The 19,433-nt window shown below is 32.5% G+C and overlaps 1 protein-coding gene across 1 annotated transcript in view; it reads right to left on the bottom strand.

The window, feature by feature from the left end:
• Positions 1 to 19,433, bottom strand: part of LOC143196284 (nephrin) — a 360,346-nt gene that overhangs the window by 331,894 nt on the left and 9,019 nt on the right. Inside the window, exon 2 of the mRNA XM_076403953.1 lies at positions 16,367 to 16,575. Within this exon, the coding sequence (XP_076260068.1) occupies positions 16,367 to 16,575 (209 nt within the window). The remainder of the gene's footprint in view (positions 1 to 16,366; positions 16,576 to 19,433) is intronic.

Raw genomic sequence — 19,433 nt, forward strand, 5'->3', positions numbered from 1 at the left:
CAAATCGCACAGGATGCTTTTCTTGTTTACTTCAGTAACAAGAAAAAGTTATCGAATGCTGTGTGAAGCTTATGGCATTTATGTTCCATCGATTTCAACAAGTGAATACTTCGACATTTCCAAAGGGGTTGTTTTGAACCAAAGACAAAGATTGTTCTGGAGAGTGCGAAAATAATTGAAGACCAGGATTTGCAAGCATTACTCGATGAAGCCGTCAATGGGGATCTTTATCGATTGCAATTGATGCCTTTTAGCCGACGACTGTTCCAAGAAACGGCTTTAATACGAGCAACGATAACACTCGACCACATGTTACAAAGTCGGTGAAAAAACTTGGAAACATTCCGATGGGAAGTACCATACCCGTCGTATTTTCCAGACCTTCCTCCTTCCTATTACTACATGTTCTGACATATCAGTCAGATGTATTATGGAAGTAATATCTCGCCTTGAGCGAGTAGGGCTAATTGTGTACGCAATCAAATTTGTCTAGAGGTATAGAAAAACCACAAGTGACGGTCATCAAGATCCAGAAAAGAATTGCAAACTGCAAAATACAGCGTAATAGCTCAAAATATGTTCATCTCAATTTTACAATGTGACCAAAGAATATAAATCTAATTATATAACTTCAGAGATTCCCAGTTCTTGAAGAAAACTTCTCAAAATACCTTGGCATTCATTTAGATGATAGATTCAATTGGAATCAGCATGTTGGTCAAAAAGCAAACCAGACCAAATTCAAAATTAAGCATCTATATTAGTTGGTTGGATGATACCGCAAATTACATCTAATATTAAGGAGACTATTTAAGCAGTTAATATAAAAGTCTGCATGAATGTCTGGGAAGCAAAGAGGGGCCTGCACAACGCGATCGAACCAACTAGTAATCCAATGCAGTTAAAAACAAAGTTTTTCGAGATATTTGCAATATTTGTCACTAAGTAGCCAACGAAGAGCTGTACGATGACCTAGAAATCAAATTGATCCACGAAATTTTCCCGAGATTATGCCGTCAAATACGAAAAAAGTTTACTAATCACAACTATTGAACAATGCCGAGGAAATCATAACCAAAGCACAGGAACTTTATAAAGTAATATGTCAGAATTGGGGATTAGTTCTTATGGGAAAGAAAAGAGAAATTGAAATTTAAAACGAATAGAACGAACCTTATTTGAAATGACTGAAAATACAATTGCAGTCGCATAGTTATTTTCCTGCTAATAAATACAGAAATGAGATCGCTACAGAAAACGACAACTGTTAACTAAACATTTACATCAGTCAAAGAATAAAGGGAACAGAACTGGCTTAAAATAATCAAGCATATGTATAAAATTTAACACAAAATAAACCAATCTTTGAAAATGTTCTTCGACTATTCAAGCTGCCAACGTTTTTGAGTTAAAAAACTACATTTGAATGGAGACGTTGTTAAATAAAATACGGTTAAGTTAAACTTACACAAACTTACCATTAAAACTGAATCTAATTCCAAATTAATTAATTGTATTGTCCTTATTTACCACTAAATAACTCTAGAATAATTTAAAGACAATCTAAATATATCATAGTTCTAATTCGAATCGATATCCATGGAAGCTACGCCAAACTGCAGCCGTAACTTTATCAAACTTCGAGAGTTTTTGTTGGCTTCGGCCGTTAAAGTACTGCTAGAGAGAAAGAGGAAGATGGACGGCAAATTTAGACGCCAGATACAAAGGCATCTCTGCCCAAGATTCAACTATCTAACTCGATAATGAAGCAATAAAGTTAGGAATGGTTACTAATTGTTTATGGTAATTAATACTAAATATTTTGGTACAGGAACGTTTATAGTGTACTTAGGAATACAGTCTTTGGTTTAGCGTAAGTTTAGATTTAATTATCATGTGTATGTGACTAAAAAAATGTACAGTTATGGAAACCATCATTATTTTTTTACTTCAAATTATTTTATGATAGTAGAAAGAAATTGTTCAACTGATGGTACAAAATCTATATTATAAATACTTCAACTTGGCAATATTTAAAGTAGAAGAAGTATTGAAGAATGGACTTGCTAACAAATTACTAATCACAAAAATAGGAAAGATTTACGTAAGAATTTACTAAAATGAAATTATGTTTTGGAATCTGAATGTATAAGATGGAAGAAAATAGAATAATAGATACAGTTAAATATTTTAACTAATTAGTTATCATTAGCTACTACTTTTCCATTTGCAATTGCTTTATACTGTATATCTTTTATCATCTGCAAATGTTTGTTTCTTAAATTAATAATAGACAAACCTGTTTTGTCTAACATTTGTATATTGTATACAGTTGTATCAAAAATATCAACTTGTCTTCAAAATAACTTCCGATTATACCCGCAAACGTATAATTCCACAGACAAAACTTATTTGTTTTCGATTTTTTCCTCTTTCAAAACGATAAACAGCATCGGCATACGTTTCCGCTCATCATAAAATATTCGAGGAAATAAAATATTCGCCAGCGACTGCGACTTCTCGGTTTTCCCTTGGTCGTCGTAAAAATCCTAGATGGCCACGGTCCGGACGAAAGTCCGAGAATAAAAAGACATCGCCTACGTTCATTATTGTATGCAAATGGCGTCGACTGGTGGTGGCGCTGTGTTTCGGCCGGGATTCCAAAAATGTCACTGACCGTTTCCCTGGAATGGTTTAGGTCACATTCCTTTTATGGCCGACGGTGAAATTTATAGACAACAATTACTGGCTGTGTGTGTGTCTGTGTGTATACGAGGGAGCCTCTATGGGCCGCTACCCTGAATGTATGGAGACGAATGAAAGGGGACGTCAGTCTATTTATTGTTTTTGATAAATTGCTGCCATATCTCTTTGGTTAATGTGCCAAACTTAATAAGGTTTTTGTGTTTGTTAACTTAAAGTGTGTACGGACATTACGCTGGGGATTTATTCATATTTGACCGTATCGTTTCGCCATTAAACTAGTAATTTTATCTTGAACCCACAGAGAAGACATAATAAGACATTAAGAGAATAATACATTATATTTTGTGTGTGGGACACAATAAACATGAAACTAAAGAATAAATAGAAAACATGATGAAGTAAAATACGTGCAGCTATTCATTATGAATTCTTTCTATTCTCCTAATAACCGTTCAATATCAGGTATGCTTGCATGTATAACAATCAAACTATTTTCCATCATTTTCTACAACTTCTTCTCGTTTTTTTGGATGGATCATGGGATGGTTATCCTCAACTAACTCAACACCTTTAGCTCTTGTAACAGATCTACTTTTCATCAATGGTTACAATACGGCAATGCACAACAGAAGACCCCCGTTTTATACTGGCAAATAACGATTACAGTCAACTCATGTGGTAGCCATTTTTCACCTTTTTGGATCTCTCATCACTCACACATCACATTGAAATGCCTAGAAACAGTTCATCCATCAACTGCTAAGAAATATTGCAGTTCATTGTCTTCGAACATTTCTGGCAATCTGGTCCGTTTGCTAACATTGACATCAAAAACATGGCTTATATGTAACAAAAATGTTTGATTGATTTCAACAGCAGAATTCTTTGAATCAAACAATAAAAGTAATGAATGTCGAAAATATAATTTTGAGCAACACTAAATACCTCTGTAATAGTAACTGTAAAACTATTATTTTGTGTAGAGAAATATCAAAATAATTGAATATAATACTAGACTTTTTAAATGGTTTTTTATATTGACTCCCATCCTAATAACTATTTTTATATCTTCAGAAACTCATTAAATACGAATTCAAGAAAGTCTTAATGTCATGGCAGAAATGCAATTCCACAAGAACTGTCCAGAGAAATGAAAAAAGCATTAGTACATTATCAATACATATAGGGAGGAATACATTTGAAAAAATAAATAACTTGTTTTTGTTCTATTTCAATTGTTTTTAAAGTTTAAAATAAAAAATGAGAACCAATAAAATATTTATTATATTGATTTATTTAATTGAAAAGCAGTGGTCCAGACTTGGGAAAATGATTTTAAAATATTTAGAGGTGTAATCCTACAGTGCTATGTTGAATTGATAGTTGTCATTGTGAAGGCGATAGGATAACCCTCTTTCCGCTGCGATGGTTGCAGGTTTGAATCCAGCGAGGACATTGACTTACTTTAAAGGTTGTTCTGAATTGTTATTTTCTATAGGTAATATTGTAATATCCGACAAGGAATAATCATCACAAACAGACTAACAACCAGGCAGTGTCCAACATATACAGATGAAGCAAGTGCTTTCTGTTCCCCTGCAAATTGCTTCCTCAAAATAGTAGTAAGTGTTCGTACAAACAAACAAAATCTATATACGTACAACAAACAAACATTGCTACAAGTTTGTCAATAATAATGACACCCATGTACCAGATCCCATATGTATTAACTGATTATATCTGAATTAGTGAAAGATAATTATATAAAGGAATAAATTCAACAATATTTATCCTACTTGACTTATCCTTCATTATATTGAGCTATTTTGTCGTCGGCCACATGTGGTCTTTAACATAGAAATAAACAAATGTTATATCAATCAGCGCTTTCTGTTCCCATGCAAACTCCTTCCTCAAAATGGTAGTAAGTATTTCTACAAACAAACAAAATTAATATACGCACAACAAACAAATATTGCTACAAGTTTGTCAATAATAATGACACCCATGTACCTGATCCCATATGTATTAACTGATTATATCTGAATTAGTGAAAGATAATTATATAAAGGAATAAATTCAACAATAGTTATCCTACTTGACTTATTTTTCTTACATTGAGCTATTTTGTCGTCGACCACATGTAGTCTTTAACATAGAAATAAACAAATGTTATATCAATCAGCGCTTTCTGTTCCCATGCAAATTCCTTCCTCAAAATGGTAGTAAGTGTTCGTACAAACAAACAAAATCAATATACGCACAACAAACAAACATTGCTACAAGTTTGTCAATAATAATGACACCCATGTACCAGATCCCATATGTATTAGCTGATTATATCTGAATTAGTGAAAGATAATTATATAAAGGAATAAATTCAACAATATTTATCCTACTTGACTTATTTTTCATTATATTGAGCTATTTTGTCGTCGGCCACATGTAGTCTTTGACATAGAAATAAACAAATGATACATCAATCAGCGTTTTCTGTTCCCATGCAAATTTCTTCCTCAAAATGGTAGTAAATGTTCGTACAAAGAAACAAAGTCAATATACGCACAACAAACAAACATTGCTACAAGTTTGTCAATAATAATGACACCCATGTACCAGATCCCATATGTATTAACTGATTATATCTGAATTAGTGAAAGATAATTATATAAAGGAATAAGTTCAACAATATTTATCCTACTTGACTTATTTTTCATTATATTGAGCTATTTTGTCGTCGGCCACATGTAGTCTTTGACATAGAAATAAACAAATGATATATCAATCAGCGTTTTCTGTTCCCATGCAAATTTCTTCCTCAAAATAGTAGTAAGTGTTCGTACAAACAAACAAAATCAATATACGCACAACAAACAAACATTGCTACAAGTTTGTCAATAATAATGACACCCATGTACCAGATCCCATATGTATTAGCTGATTATATCTGAATTAGTGAAAGATAATTATATAAAGGAATAAATTCAACAATAGTTATCCTACTTGACTTATTTTTCATTACATTGAGCTATTTTGTCGTCGACCACATGTAGTCTTTAACATAGAAATAAACAAATGTTATATCAATCAGCGCTTTCTGTTCCCATGCAAATTCCTTCCTCAAAATGGTAGTAAGTGTTCGTGCAAACAAACAAAATCAATATACGCACAACAAACAAACATTGCTACAAGTTTGTCAATAATAATGACACCCATGTACCAGATCCCATATGTATTAGCTGATTATATCTGAATTAGTGAAAGATAATTATATAAAGGAATAAATTCAACAATAGTTATCCTACTTGACTTATTCTTCATTATAGTGAGTTATTTTGTTGTCGGCCACATGTAGTCTTTAACATAGAAATAAACAAATGTTATATCAATCAGCGTTTTCTGTTCCCATGCAAATTCCTTCCTCAAAATAGTAGTAAGTGTTCGTACAAAGAAACAAAGTCAATATACGCACAATAACCAAAGACTGCGACAAGGTTATTAATAATGATATGTCAGATCCCATATTTATTAACGGATTGAATCTGAATGAATGAAAGATAATTATATTGAGGAATAATTTCGCCGATACTGATTTGTCTTTATTTATTCTTCCAGAACATCAGTTTGGCTTTCGCAATAAGCATGGGACTATAGAACAAGCGTATAGACTTGTAAACAAAATAAACGCTGACCTAAATGCCAAAAGATATTGTTCGGCTGCTTTTGTGAACATATCTCAGGCTTTTGACAAAGTATGGCATACGGGCTTGCAGGTTAAACTAAAGAAACTTCTCCCTCATCCGGACTATCAGTTACTAAAATCGTATCTCACTGGCAGACATTTTATTGTAAATCAAGGCGATGAATATACCGAATTAAATCCCATATATTCAGGGGTTCCGCAAGGTAGTGTACTGGGTCCAGTACTGTATCTTATGTATACGGCTGATCTACCCACCACAAAAATAACTACTGTGGCAACATATGCAGACGATACAGCAATCTTAGCGTCCCATGAAGATCCAGTCATAGCATCAATTAACCTACAAACTCACCTGGAGCAAATACAATTATGGTTGAATACATGGCGCATTAAAGCCAATGAAACAAAATCCAAGCACGTAACGTTTACCGTGCGTAGAAGGACATGTCCACCAGTGAATATCAATCATAGTTAACTCCCCCAAGCAGAGCATGTTAAATATCTTGGTATGCATTTAGATCGACGTCTAACCTGGAAGAAGCACATACTCTCTAAACGGAAACAACTGGGACTAAAGTTATACCAAATGTATTGGCTAATCGGGCGCAAATCCAAGTTATCATTAGATAACAAGGTATTGCTGTATGAGTCTATACTCAAGCCCGTTTGGTCATATGGAATCCAACTATGGACTACTGCGAGCAAATCTAATATATCCATCATTCAACGGTTCCAAAATAAGGTATTGCGTGCCATTGTTGATGCTCCGTACTATATTTCAACTAAAGTGATACAACTCGATATTCCTCTAGAACCTATAACGAGTCTAATTCATCGTGTTTGTGTGAAGTACTTCGAAAGAGTGTCAGTGCATCCCAATGTGCTCGCTAATCAGCTAAACATGCGACGTGATAGTGAAGTGCGTAAACTAAAACGTTTAACACCACCTGATCTGATTACTGGACATATGTAGACTTTAGAATAAGCTTTAGAATAAGACTAATTAATTAAGATAATATTTTATACAGAAAATTGCTTAATTAAGTGATTTTCTACATGCCATGTATATATAATATAGACATAAGAAATACTTATTGCCAATAGGGCAGATTGTGGACTCACGAAGAGTAATAAAAAAAATAAAAAAACTTATTCTTCAAAGTATTGATTAGCTATCATCTCTTGAAACATAATCTATTTCACTCCAGCACTGAAAATGAGACAATTCTTCGAGAATAATTCCGGAACTATACACCGATCCGCTTTTAATGAAGTGGGGATATTTAATCCAATTATAAATTCAGACGGCGGTAATAAAATTTTCGGTTCATCAAGGATCCATAAAAATCCCCGTCTGCCTGTGACGTGCCGTTTCATTAAACGTTCTTAAAAGCTATCGATATTTTATTAACTTAGTCGAATTACGGCTGCTTCGACTTTTCTACTTTGTTGCGTTCAAAAATTGAACGCAAATTATTTTAAAATTTAAGAAAAGCGAGAGAAACGGGAGACGTGGCACGGCTAAAAGACAACGGCGGTCCCGGCCTCTCCGGAGTGCTCGCCATTTGCTCTCGCACATAATTAGTTTTACGTCGTTAGGGAAATGGCTATGAATTCGAATTGAGCGAATGTTCGCACAAGTGTCGTTTTCCTCCTTTATTTTTTCTTTCTTTTCGTTTTAGATGAGCGTGTTTCAAAGCTAAACTTTTATTTGATGGCATTTTCAACAAGGTTTTGGTATGTATTGAACGAAACATAATATCTTGCTATTTAATAACACATAACTCTATTCAACGAATAGACCAGTGTTTTGATATCTCCATAAGAAGTGAAATGCTGCTTAGACTCATATGTCGGAACAAGTAGCAATTACTAGGAGTAGTAGTAGTAGTAGGGTGGGATAGCACTTCTCATTTTAATGTTAAGTATGTCTTCACCGGTGGCAAGATAAAGTTGAGCGTTGCCGTGCTGAAGAATAGCATTGTCGTGTATTTTCTCGTATTCCATTTGTATTTAGATCCTCGTTAAATTCAAATCCACGTGTTTATTTTAAAAGTAAAAATTTTTCATATAAAATGTAAAAAATAGTCAGATAGAAATATTTATTAGTTAACTAATATTGGAAGCATCACGTTAGACAAAAAGCAAAACACATTAAAACCAAAATAAAACAACTGTACTGGTTAGTCGGAAGATACTCTCAACTTGATCTAAAATCAAAGAGGTTGATCTACAATACAATTATAAAGCCAATTTGGACCTATGGGGTGCAAATATGGGGTTGCACTAAAAATTAAAATCAGTTAGTCATACAGCGCTGTCAAAACAAGGTTCTTCGATTGATTACCAATGCCTATCGCTATGTAACCAATGAAGAACTGCACAATGACCTGGAAATCAAATGGATTTGCGAAGTTGTGCAGGATTTCGTCTTGAAACACGAAAGAATATTACTAAATCATACTAACGTGGAAGCAATACAACTGCTGGACAGCGCGCAGGATGTCAGGAGATTGAAAGGAACAAAACCATACGAACTTGTGTAAACATTTAGTGTGTATTATTAGTGTAAGCTATAGCTATAAGTTAATAATTAATAAATAATTATAATTTTATAATTGCGGAATACATATTGATGTATTTTCTCGCACTCGCCTTGCTTGTTAATTAATCCAAGTACATAGGAAAAGTAGTAATAAATTAATTATAGATTAAGATTGTACTAAGCGTATCTAATAAAGATGTTATAAAATAAAAGTTAACTAATAACTAGTTTTTCACCAAACTTTCTCTTAAATTGGAAATTCCTTACATAAGTTAAATAAAACGTGGCGCAAAAGTCCCGTTAGCCTGTTTGATTGATTGCTTTGATTGCCTATAACTTTGCTCAAAGAAAAGATAAGTAAGTTTGGTTTTCATAGAAAGTTTGCCTGGTATTTGTATTCTCTTTTTGTTATGATTGAGAAATTATATCGGCTAAATGGTGACCGCGATTCGCTATGAAACTTTCGGCTCTTCTAAAGGCATTTTTCATGATATCCTGCAACATCTGAGGCTGAGTTTGAATGTTGAATCATTTGGAGCTTATTTACATAAACTTTTGATTTCAAGAAACCCTATAAGAAAAAGTATGGTGCTGTTAAATCCGGAATTCTGGCTGGCCATGCTAAAAACATTCAATAATTGAATTGTTGAATGAGCTGTGTGTGCTGTGGGCTCATCTTGCTAAAACTGCATGCCCTCTAGTCCTTGCTCTTCCATTTCAAGCACAAGAAAATTCCGAATCATATCATGGTACCGTTCAGCAGTAACAGCAACTGCAACACCTTGGTCATTTTGAGAAAAATAGGGACCAATGATGTTTCCAGCATGAATAAAACACCATACAGTTGTTTTTAGTGGATGCAATGATGTTTCAGGTATTAGTGGAGTATTCCTTGTTCCCCAAAACTGACTGTTTTCTTTATTGACATAGCCACTGAGAAAAATTGGGCTTCATCGCTCATTATCAATTTAGACGAAAAATCTTCAATTTCACCAGACAGCCTTAAGATTGCATTACTGTACCCAACTTGTTAATCAGGATCTCCCGGTAGCAATTTATGGACTAATTGAGTTTTGTACGGGAACATTTTCAGGATCAGTTTTCAAAATTCGCCTTAAACTGCGTGCAGAAATCTGTAACGTCCGTTGCCTTCCAAAATGAAATCTCCTGTTACAAACAATAAACGATAAATTGTGGTTTTGTAAGGGGCTGGATGATTTGGGATGTTTTTGACGCAATTTCCGCTGGTGGAACGATTATTTTCAATAAGTATTTTTTTATTTAATTTTTTTTATAAAAATGGTAGTTACTGTTACTTTACCAACTATAAGGTGATGCTGAGAATAAATAGGCACTAACATATCTAAATATAGCACTACAAATATCAAAATACCTCTCAATTCAAACATATTAAAGCAGTCTAATTGCTTTCTAACACAAATAGTATTCATAAAAGAGCATATTTTCAGCTGATTAGAATAAGAATTTGATATCCAGGCAAAATTTTTATACGGTTTGAGAATAATTAAGCAAGACTAAATGTTATAAGAGTGTCAGCCAAGACACCAATTAATGTATTTAGTATAGTGAATAAAATTTTCATTTAAATGATTTAAAATCCATTCCTTGAGCTACTTTTGATCGGAATGGTTATCGTATAAAATATTTCCTTGAAAATGATGGTTACTTAACACAAATTGTGGGCCGGAAGATACATTGTTAATACCTTTTCAGGATACTGGATTCTATAGAGATGAAAATTATAATATAAGGAAAACAATTGAGTAATAAAAATTAATCAAAAGAGAATCTACAAGCTGTTAAGAGTTAATTATCCCAATACAACAATTATCTATACAATTGTAATTATTTAATGAAAAATAATAAATAATACTACTTCAGTCGATTTTAATTTGATATAATGTACAACCAACGGAGATACTGCTCTTTCTCCAGAGGTAATTTGCATGCAATACATTACCGAAATTGTGGTTTTAAGACTTCAGTCGATTTATCTTGAGGGTTTTTACTCAGGGGCGCTATATAAACCGAATGAAAATGTAAATGAAAAATTAAAAATTCAAATAGAAATATCTGAAAATTATCGTATTTAATCAAATTCCCAGGAAGGCTACTAAATATTTCATTGAAATATTTAATTTCGTTATAATTTGATAAATTCTCTTCGTATTTTCGGAATTTTAAATTTTTACTTTGATACATATAGTATTATGTCAGTGGCATACAGTACTATGAAAAATTATAATCTTGTAGCTATAAGTTAAGTAGTTTAATGATAAAGTAATAAAATATAAGGTAAGTATTAATTAAACATATCTTATATGCTTCTTCTTTGTCTCATTTATTGGCTGGAATTGCAGTTGTTAATTAATACGAATTAAATTGTGAATATTACCAAAGGTTTGTGTGACATGTCAAGAAAACACCAGCTACTCATGTCCAACACCATTTTGACATTGACATGAATAGACTTAAAGACATTTTCCAAAGGCTTTCTGTTGATTGGAAATGGCTTGATTAATTGAGCAGCAACCTCAGTGACTTGCTCTAAAGCTCTTTTTTAGTAGACAGAATTTTAGTTCTGAGATAGTACAGAATGTTTAAAAAACCCAATAAACCGATAGAATAAATCTTATTTTACAAGCCTAGCATTCCTCACAAGTTGCTACTTGCGATATTTACAGCGGTTATTGGAAATGCTTAAAAAAAAGTTTGAACGAAAACTAATCCAATTGTCAATTATTGGAATCTGCTTTTGTCGCAAGAAATTTTAAGGTTTTAAGGTTTAAGGTACCCATTGACTCAAAAAAAGTAGGGTTATAAAAGGAAGACAATATGGTTTATTATTTTCTATAGTTTATTCTATACAGGATAGCGCGCATGCGCTAAAACCGGAGATCGCTGAAGAGTATTCTATCCTTGCAGGTATCAATAGAAGTTTGGTTATAAATAACACAGAGAGTTGCCTACTGCATCACAGGTAAGAATGAGGATATTCAAATATCTCTAATACTTGAGATGGGCGCTCCGGCATATTACGTTCAATCTACCGGCCATGATGATTTTAAATTTATCCAAACATACTCGCGAAGCTATATTTTTTCACAGTACGACCACCACCTCATTCGAAACGATTTAACCCAGTTATTATAGTTCCAATTTGAACTAAATGCGCTCCAAAAACAACTCTATTCCGCGTCCACGGACCAGCTTGTTGTATCCCGCATTCAGTCTTATTTACGCCCCTTGATAAACAGACAGATAATGAACGAGCGAACAAGTTTTAATAATAATCATGCGGATTTACACATTTAATGTTCGCTCCTTCATTAGCATAACCATGCGGCGCGGCGGCATGAGGGTGTACATAAAGTCGCCGTGGAAATTAAACGAAGAGAGTTCGTTGCTGGGTTAAAAGCGGCATTGTTTTATCTGACAAACAAAATCACGATATGAATTTCCCGCGACGCCAAATAAACTTATGTAATTATTGTTTTCGAACGGTTTCGAGCCGTAATGATTTTCTCGTTAAACAGTACTAATTAATATGTACACGGTACTAAACAGTTTATACATACAGGGGACGAAAAACACAAGCCTTCGATAAGGTTTGGCATTAAGGCCTCGTTCATAAACTACAGAAAATGTTACCAAAACAACACACCGAACTATTAAATTCGTACATTGCAACCAGAATTTTCAGGGTCGAACAAGAAGAAGCTATTACTCTACAATAAAAAAGTTAAGCAGGTGTATCACAAGTACTGGGACCAATGCTTTATCTACTACTAGCGACCCGCCCCGGCTTCGCACGGGTGCAATGCTGATACTAAATTAAATACACTACAGAAAAAATATGAACGTTGTATATAAAAACATAGCGGCCCGCTCCAACTTTGCACGGGCATAAAATATATATGCCTATGTCACTCAATGAAAACATGATTAAAATCGATCCAGTATTTTTGGTTCATTCATTACTGCCCTTGGCCTGCACGCATTAAATTTGGAGTAAAACAATTCCTCTTCCCCTATACTTACTATGAAGATTTCCTGCTATCTTTGGAATATCTAAATTCATACAATTTTTATTACATTACACATTTTTAAACGCAAATTTTAAATTTGTAATATCTCCGAAAATATTTGTTTAATTTACATGCTGTAAGGAACCATATTGATCTATATAAATTGCACACTGTATTTAAGGTACTTAATTCGATAAGGATTAATGCCGTATTGCTTAAAATAGCTTCGTAAATAAGCCATTTTCTCACGTAAAAAGTAAACAATAAAAATGGTTAATGTGGGTTATCCCTAAAAGATAAACATATACCATCGCGGACTTTTTTGTAGACCTTTTTATGGTGTACAATACTGTAGTATATTAATTTGATCTAACTCGTAGGGTTAGGCAGCGTTTTTGCTAATTGCTAAATAAGCCTAAAATATAGGTTAATTTACGACATCACGTTAGAAACCTCTAAAATTAGCAATGTTGCCTTAGTATATTATGCATGTATTATACATATAAACCTTCCTCTTGAATCACTCTATCTATTGAAAAAAACCGCATCAAAATCCGTTGCGTAGTTTTAAAGATTTAAGCGCACATAGGGATATAGGGACAGAAAAGGCGACTTTATTTTATACTATGTAGTGATACACTTGTGATATACCACAAATGGAGAATATTACGATGGCTACTATTTGCTGATGATACCGCGATTATAGCTGTTGGAGACAATAGAGAAGAAGCCACACGAAAATTTTAACAGGCAAGTGGCAATAGAAATAATTGGACACAAGCTTGGAATATAAAAATTAACGAAAGTAAATCTGTGCATATACAGTTCACCTACAATCAGACCGTACAAGCACCAACATTAAGTAATACTATAATTCCGTATAAAAACAACACTAAATATCTCGGAATAAATCTTGATGTAAAACTTCGCTGGAAGGAATATATGAAGAAGAATAGAAAAGAACTGGATTTGAAATATAAAAAATGTGTTAGCTAATTGGAAGAAAATCACAATTATCAGTAGATAATAAATTGCTATTACATAAGCAAATATTGAAACCTATATGGACATATCGAGCTCAATTATGGGGATATTCTACAAATAGTAACATAAACAAAATATCAATTTTCTAGAACAAAGCCCTAAGAAGTATTGTGAGCTCACCCAAATACTACAGGACTGAATAGCTAGATGGAGACCTTTAGATAGCCACCGTCAGCCAAGAAATCAAGAAAATTGCAAGGGAGCATGAGGAAAGACTCTACTCTCATGATAATATTGAAGTATTGCAACTTCTGGATACCACCAGAGTAGGACACACACTCGAAAGAATCAAACCAGCTGATCTTCTGTAGTGTTATGTAGTGAGATGCATATAATAAAAATATGGCAGTGACATGTATAAACATTATTTTACCAAATATTGAGATAGAGCCGATGGATCCTCCTGGTTATATACCTAGATTTAAGTTATCATAAAGACAAGTTGTAGATTAGTCGGAAACGACTAGTAATAATGTAATTATCAAATAATAAAAAGAAGGACGAACAAAATAACATGAAGCCCTCAAGTATGCACAATCTCTATTTATTAATAAGGTTTTGAGTCGACATTTGCTTTTAGGACAGCTGCATAGATTACTAATGCCAACAGAACTGTTGTCTAGTCCACCGAAACCTCCATGTTGGAGATATAAATCTAATCCACACCCACACACTTCTCTTCACGTTTCAAAAATCCCCATAACGGTTCAAATATTTTGAGATATGGCGATTGTTTAGAAAGAAGAAGATATTTGATGATTTCTGAAGCTTCTTAAACCAAAACTGAAACTTTTGGATGTGTTGCGAGATATTAATTCACAATGATCCTAATAACAATAATCAATAATTCACTAGTATCCTACCTATTGTATCTTCCTACCTAATCTCTATATGGTACTTTGTCTATTTTAATGATAATAATCTAGTTTCCGTATTCAATCTATTCAAATCGGTTTTCAAAACCTGGGCCAATTAGTTAGTGCTGCGTGCAGACCGGGCCACGAACGACAACGAGTGGATTTGTTGGGATATTTTTAGTTCTGTCTGGATATGATTTTACAAAAACATCAACAAAATTGTAACAAATTCTCTCCCCTCCATATGCTTGATGTTACGACGTTTTTTTCAGAGGACCTGGAGTATCAGCTGCTATTAGCATCATCAGCAATAGCCCCCTAGGAAATTTCAGATATTATCAAATGTTAGTACACAATGTGCCTTTTGTCGTTTCTATCCTATATTATTTGATTGATAACTTATAACTAGTAAATATAATATAACTAAACTTTAATAGTAAGATGATAAATAAAAAATGCTCAGATAGTACGATATCTTGTACTTAATATTAAATAATTTAAAAAAAAATTGTTTCTGAGAACTTAACGGATTTTAAGATTAATTAGGGAGAGAAATATATCATTTTCCAAGTATATTTGAAAGAAGAAAAGTTTATATAAATGTTTTCCATTAAAGAACTTGGAAGATAGCAACGGTCGATGGTAATAACCTCCAAAGAATCTACTGTATTACTATTGCTGTTGGGAAATTGAACCAATCAAATATATTCTTAAAATTATGTAAAAATTGGACATTTTGTCAGCTAGACGAAAATGCTTATTAGTGTTTCTGCGACGAGAACAATACGTATAACCTGAAAATAAAGCCAAATTAAAATACCTGCTTTTCAAGTAGTATGACACAAAATTACTGATCGATTGGGCAGAAATGGTGGAATATTTTCACGTAAGTTATTATCTAAATGATGTTTCTAGACGACGAATTTGAAACTTGTAAATAAAATTGTTAATAATATAAATATTTGAACGCACAGTCCACTTTGTTTCCCATTTTAAACTTTTTTAATAGTTTTTTACGTATATAGGTATATCAATGTCAATTTATTTTGTTTGATTTCAGAAAAATTGATAAAATATGATCAAAAGAGAACTGTTCGGTTTACGTCAGATTACCGACTTTGGAAACTATACCATAGAAGTATAATTGTACTCCTTAAAGCTTTAGTAAAATTGTTTATATATTCAAAATTGATATATAATTGATATTTGGTGTCGGTAAAACCGATATAAAGGGATTGCTATTAGCAGATCTCTAACCTTCCCGAAACAACCGGTCACCATGAAACATTCAAAATGACCAATATCATTCTTAGAAAATTCTTTAAAAAATTCTTGGAAAAAGAATATTAAAACTAATTGACACTCTCAACGATATGGTCATCTTTAATTATACGTTTTCTATTAAATAATTAAAACAGAGCTTCCTCTAGAATAAATATAAGAACGTAAATTGATTACTTACCGATTACTGTTAAATTTACTTTGATATTTCTCGTAGGCGTTTGTCGAAAATCTACTCTACAGAAATAGACACCGCCATCACTGTCTTTAACAGTATCCATCATCAAGATAGCTGGTCGTTCTTGATATCGAAAAAGAGCTCGTTGTCCGATGTATTTCTCATCCATCCAGTGTATTCCATCTTTTAACGGCTTTTCTCTCGCATCGAAACTGAAAATGAATTTTAAATATTATTAAATTTGTTTGAACAAGCGATAACAGGGACTAGTTTAACATAGCAAAAACATTTATATTTGTAACCTCCCTCCATATCAGTTTATATACTTTAATCAGAATCACTTTAACAATCAGTGCAGCCAAATAATTTTGTTGAATTAACTGAGAAGAGATTCAGGTGGAGAGAATTGTGAAGAGAATTAGGAAAACCGAGTCAAAGAATAAAACGTGAAACATTTTAAAGATCTAATTTATAATTTTAAAATACAGTATGAAATAATGGATACACAGCAGAGTATGTAATTAACAGTATCCATCATCAAGATAGCTGGTCGTTCTTGATATCGAAAAAGAGCTCGTTGTCCGATGTATTTCTCATCCATCCAGTGTATTCCATCTTTTAACGGCTTTTCTCTCGCATCGAAACTGAAAATGAATTTTAAATATTATTAAATTTGTTTGAACAGGCCATAACAGGGACTAGTTTAACATAGCAAAAACCTTTATATTTATAACCTCCCTCCATATCAGTTTATATACTTTAATCAGAATCACTTTAACAATCAGTGCAGCCAAATAATTTTGTTAAATTAACTGAGAAGAGATTCAGGTGGAGAGAATTGTGAAGAGAATTAGGAAAACCGAGTCAAAGAATAAAACGTGAAACATTTTAAAGATCTAATTTATAATTTTAAAATACAGTATGAAATAATGGATACACAGCAGAGTATGTAATTAATTTGTAGTACATTTGAAAGGCTATCCAGATCTCGATTTTTGAAAAAAATACTTATTTAGATAATTGAAATAATCAAAATACAGGCTCCATCTTGTATAATAAAAATGTGTTTAATATTTCTTGAATATATAATTTGTTTTGTCTATAAAAGAAGTCTAAAAAAGAGAAAGAAACTCAATTATTTTTGAAAATAAGTCCCGGGAGATATAGAGACGTTATTCCTTCCAAAATTCCAATAAATATTACGAAGATTGATAGATTTGTTACACAAATATAAATCACTAGCCGAGTGGTAGATTTCCTGTTGGTAATATCATGCAATAGAAAAAACGTCAAGAAAAACAAACCTTCTTCTCAACATATAATTTTTTCTTGATTTTTTGAATTGACGTATGGTGAAAATCCGTGGAGACACCCCACTGATTGAACATTATATAAATGACATTTTCTGTTCTGTCAACAATACGGTGATAAATGACCTATCTTGTTACAGTATCTTGAGATACGCCGAAAATAATAAGATTTTCCTTAATTAGGTGAGTCTTGGGATTACAATTATTATTCGAAGTAGTTTTTTTTAGATATGTTTATTCTGCATTCAATGTTTCGTCAAGTTGTATTTTCATTTGAAAGATTATCTTGAATAAACTATGTTAGTGTAACAATACTTTAGTCTATATGACATCAAATCATAAAAATATCTTATTTTAGTATCGTATGATGAATATTTAAATATATACCAGAGACTTCAAATCCCTAAATGCACTGACGCACATATTTATATTTAATTTACAGTAGTCAGCGATATCAATAAGTGAAAGGTAAAAGTATCAATGTAAAAAAACTATTAACAAATTTTTTCGGAAGGAAAACCTAGATCAAACTCACAAAGAACTTTAAGTTAGTTTAATTTAACAGCAACGGTAAAATTCAAATTATTGAAATTAGCTACCACATGAATTAATTGAAAATGTAATATTGAAAATGTATACTGAATAAAACATAAAATATTTTTACCAAAAAAATTGAACCGACCTCAAAAAATTAATAGGGGACTCACTCAAACTTAGATTTTTAACACAAAAGAAAAACGTTTTAAAACAAAATATCTACATAATAATCGTTGTAATAACTAAATAAAAATAATCCAAAACCTTATTTAACCTATCTACTACACGTATTTTGTGTTCTACTATATACACACAATTTAGCTTAATACATACTATTCTATTGATACAAATCTATTTATCTATTTACCGACACCGACTTCAAAGTGATTAAATTGGTAGTAGTTAAAATAAAATTGTAAATAGATTAAGAGATTTAGGAAGGTATTAAACTAAATGGTGTGTATACAGTAGAATATAAAATACGTGTAGTAAATTGTTTAGTTATTACAAATATTATCATGTAGATATTGTATTTTAAAACGTTTTTTTTTTAAATTTAAAATCTAAGTCTACTTATTTTTCACTTTTTAGTAAGATCCTTATTTACGTGTACCAATTACGGCAAAGTGTACCAATATATGATTATTTTTGATAAATAAATATGTGAAAACATTGTATGTGTTTTTGAAATTTGAGGGTTTCCCTCAATTTCCCCCTTCCCCCCAACAGATCATGACTTGATTCCAATGGGACCACCACGGAAGTGCACTCTTTCGAATAAAAAAAGAATTTTGAAAACCGGCCCACAATTGTCGGATAAATTGGCGAACATACATTACAAAAATGTACATAGAACCTCCTCCTTTGTCGAAGTCGGTTAAAGATGGCGACTGATCCCCTTGAATAGCAACGCTCTTTCATATGTTGCGAGAAGAGTTGTGAAAGATACATTGTTGCAGCTCGAAAGGGAAGATCTGCCATACCCAGCTTAATCACTAGACATAACAATTTATAATTATGAGTTTTTCAGATCCATGAAGCATGGACTGGATGCCGCCCGGCTTCGAAATACGGAAGAAGTGTGGAAATAGATCAATGATTTAATTGATAAATGAAAGTTATGTTTACGACATGGTGTGGCAATATTTCTCGAATGGTCAGAAAAAACTGTAGAAAATTATGTAAAATATTTTCACGAATATATATTGTAGCACTTTATCTCT

Source organism: Rhynchophorus ferrugineus, unplaced genomic scaffold (assembly GCF_030347505.1).
Source record: "Rhynchophorus ferrugineus isolate W39M unplaced genomic scaffold, kcgeb_rfMv2 rfM4, whole genome shotgun sequence".
In the NCBI taxonomy this organism is placed as follows: Eukaryota; Metazoa; Arthropoda; class Insecta; order Coleoptera; family Curculionidae; genus Rhynchophorus; species Rhynchophorus ferrugineus.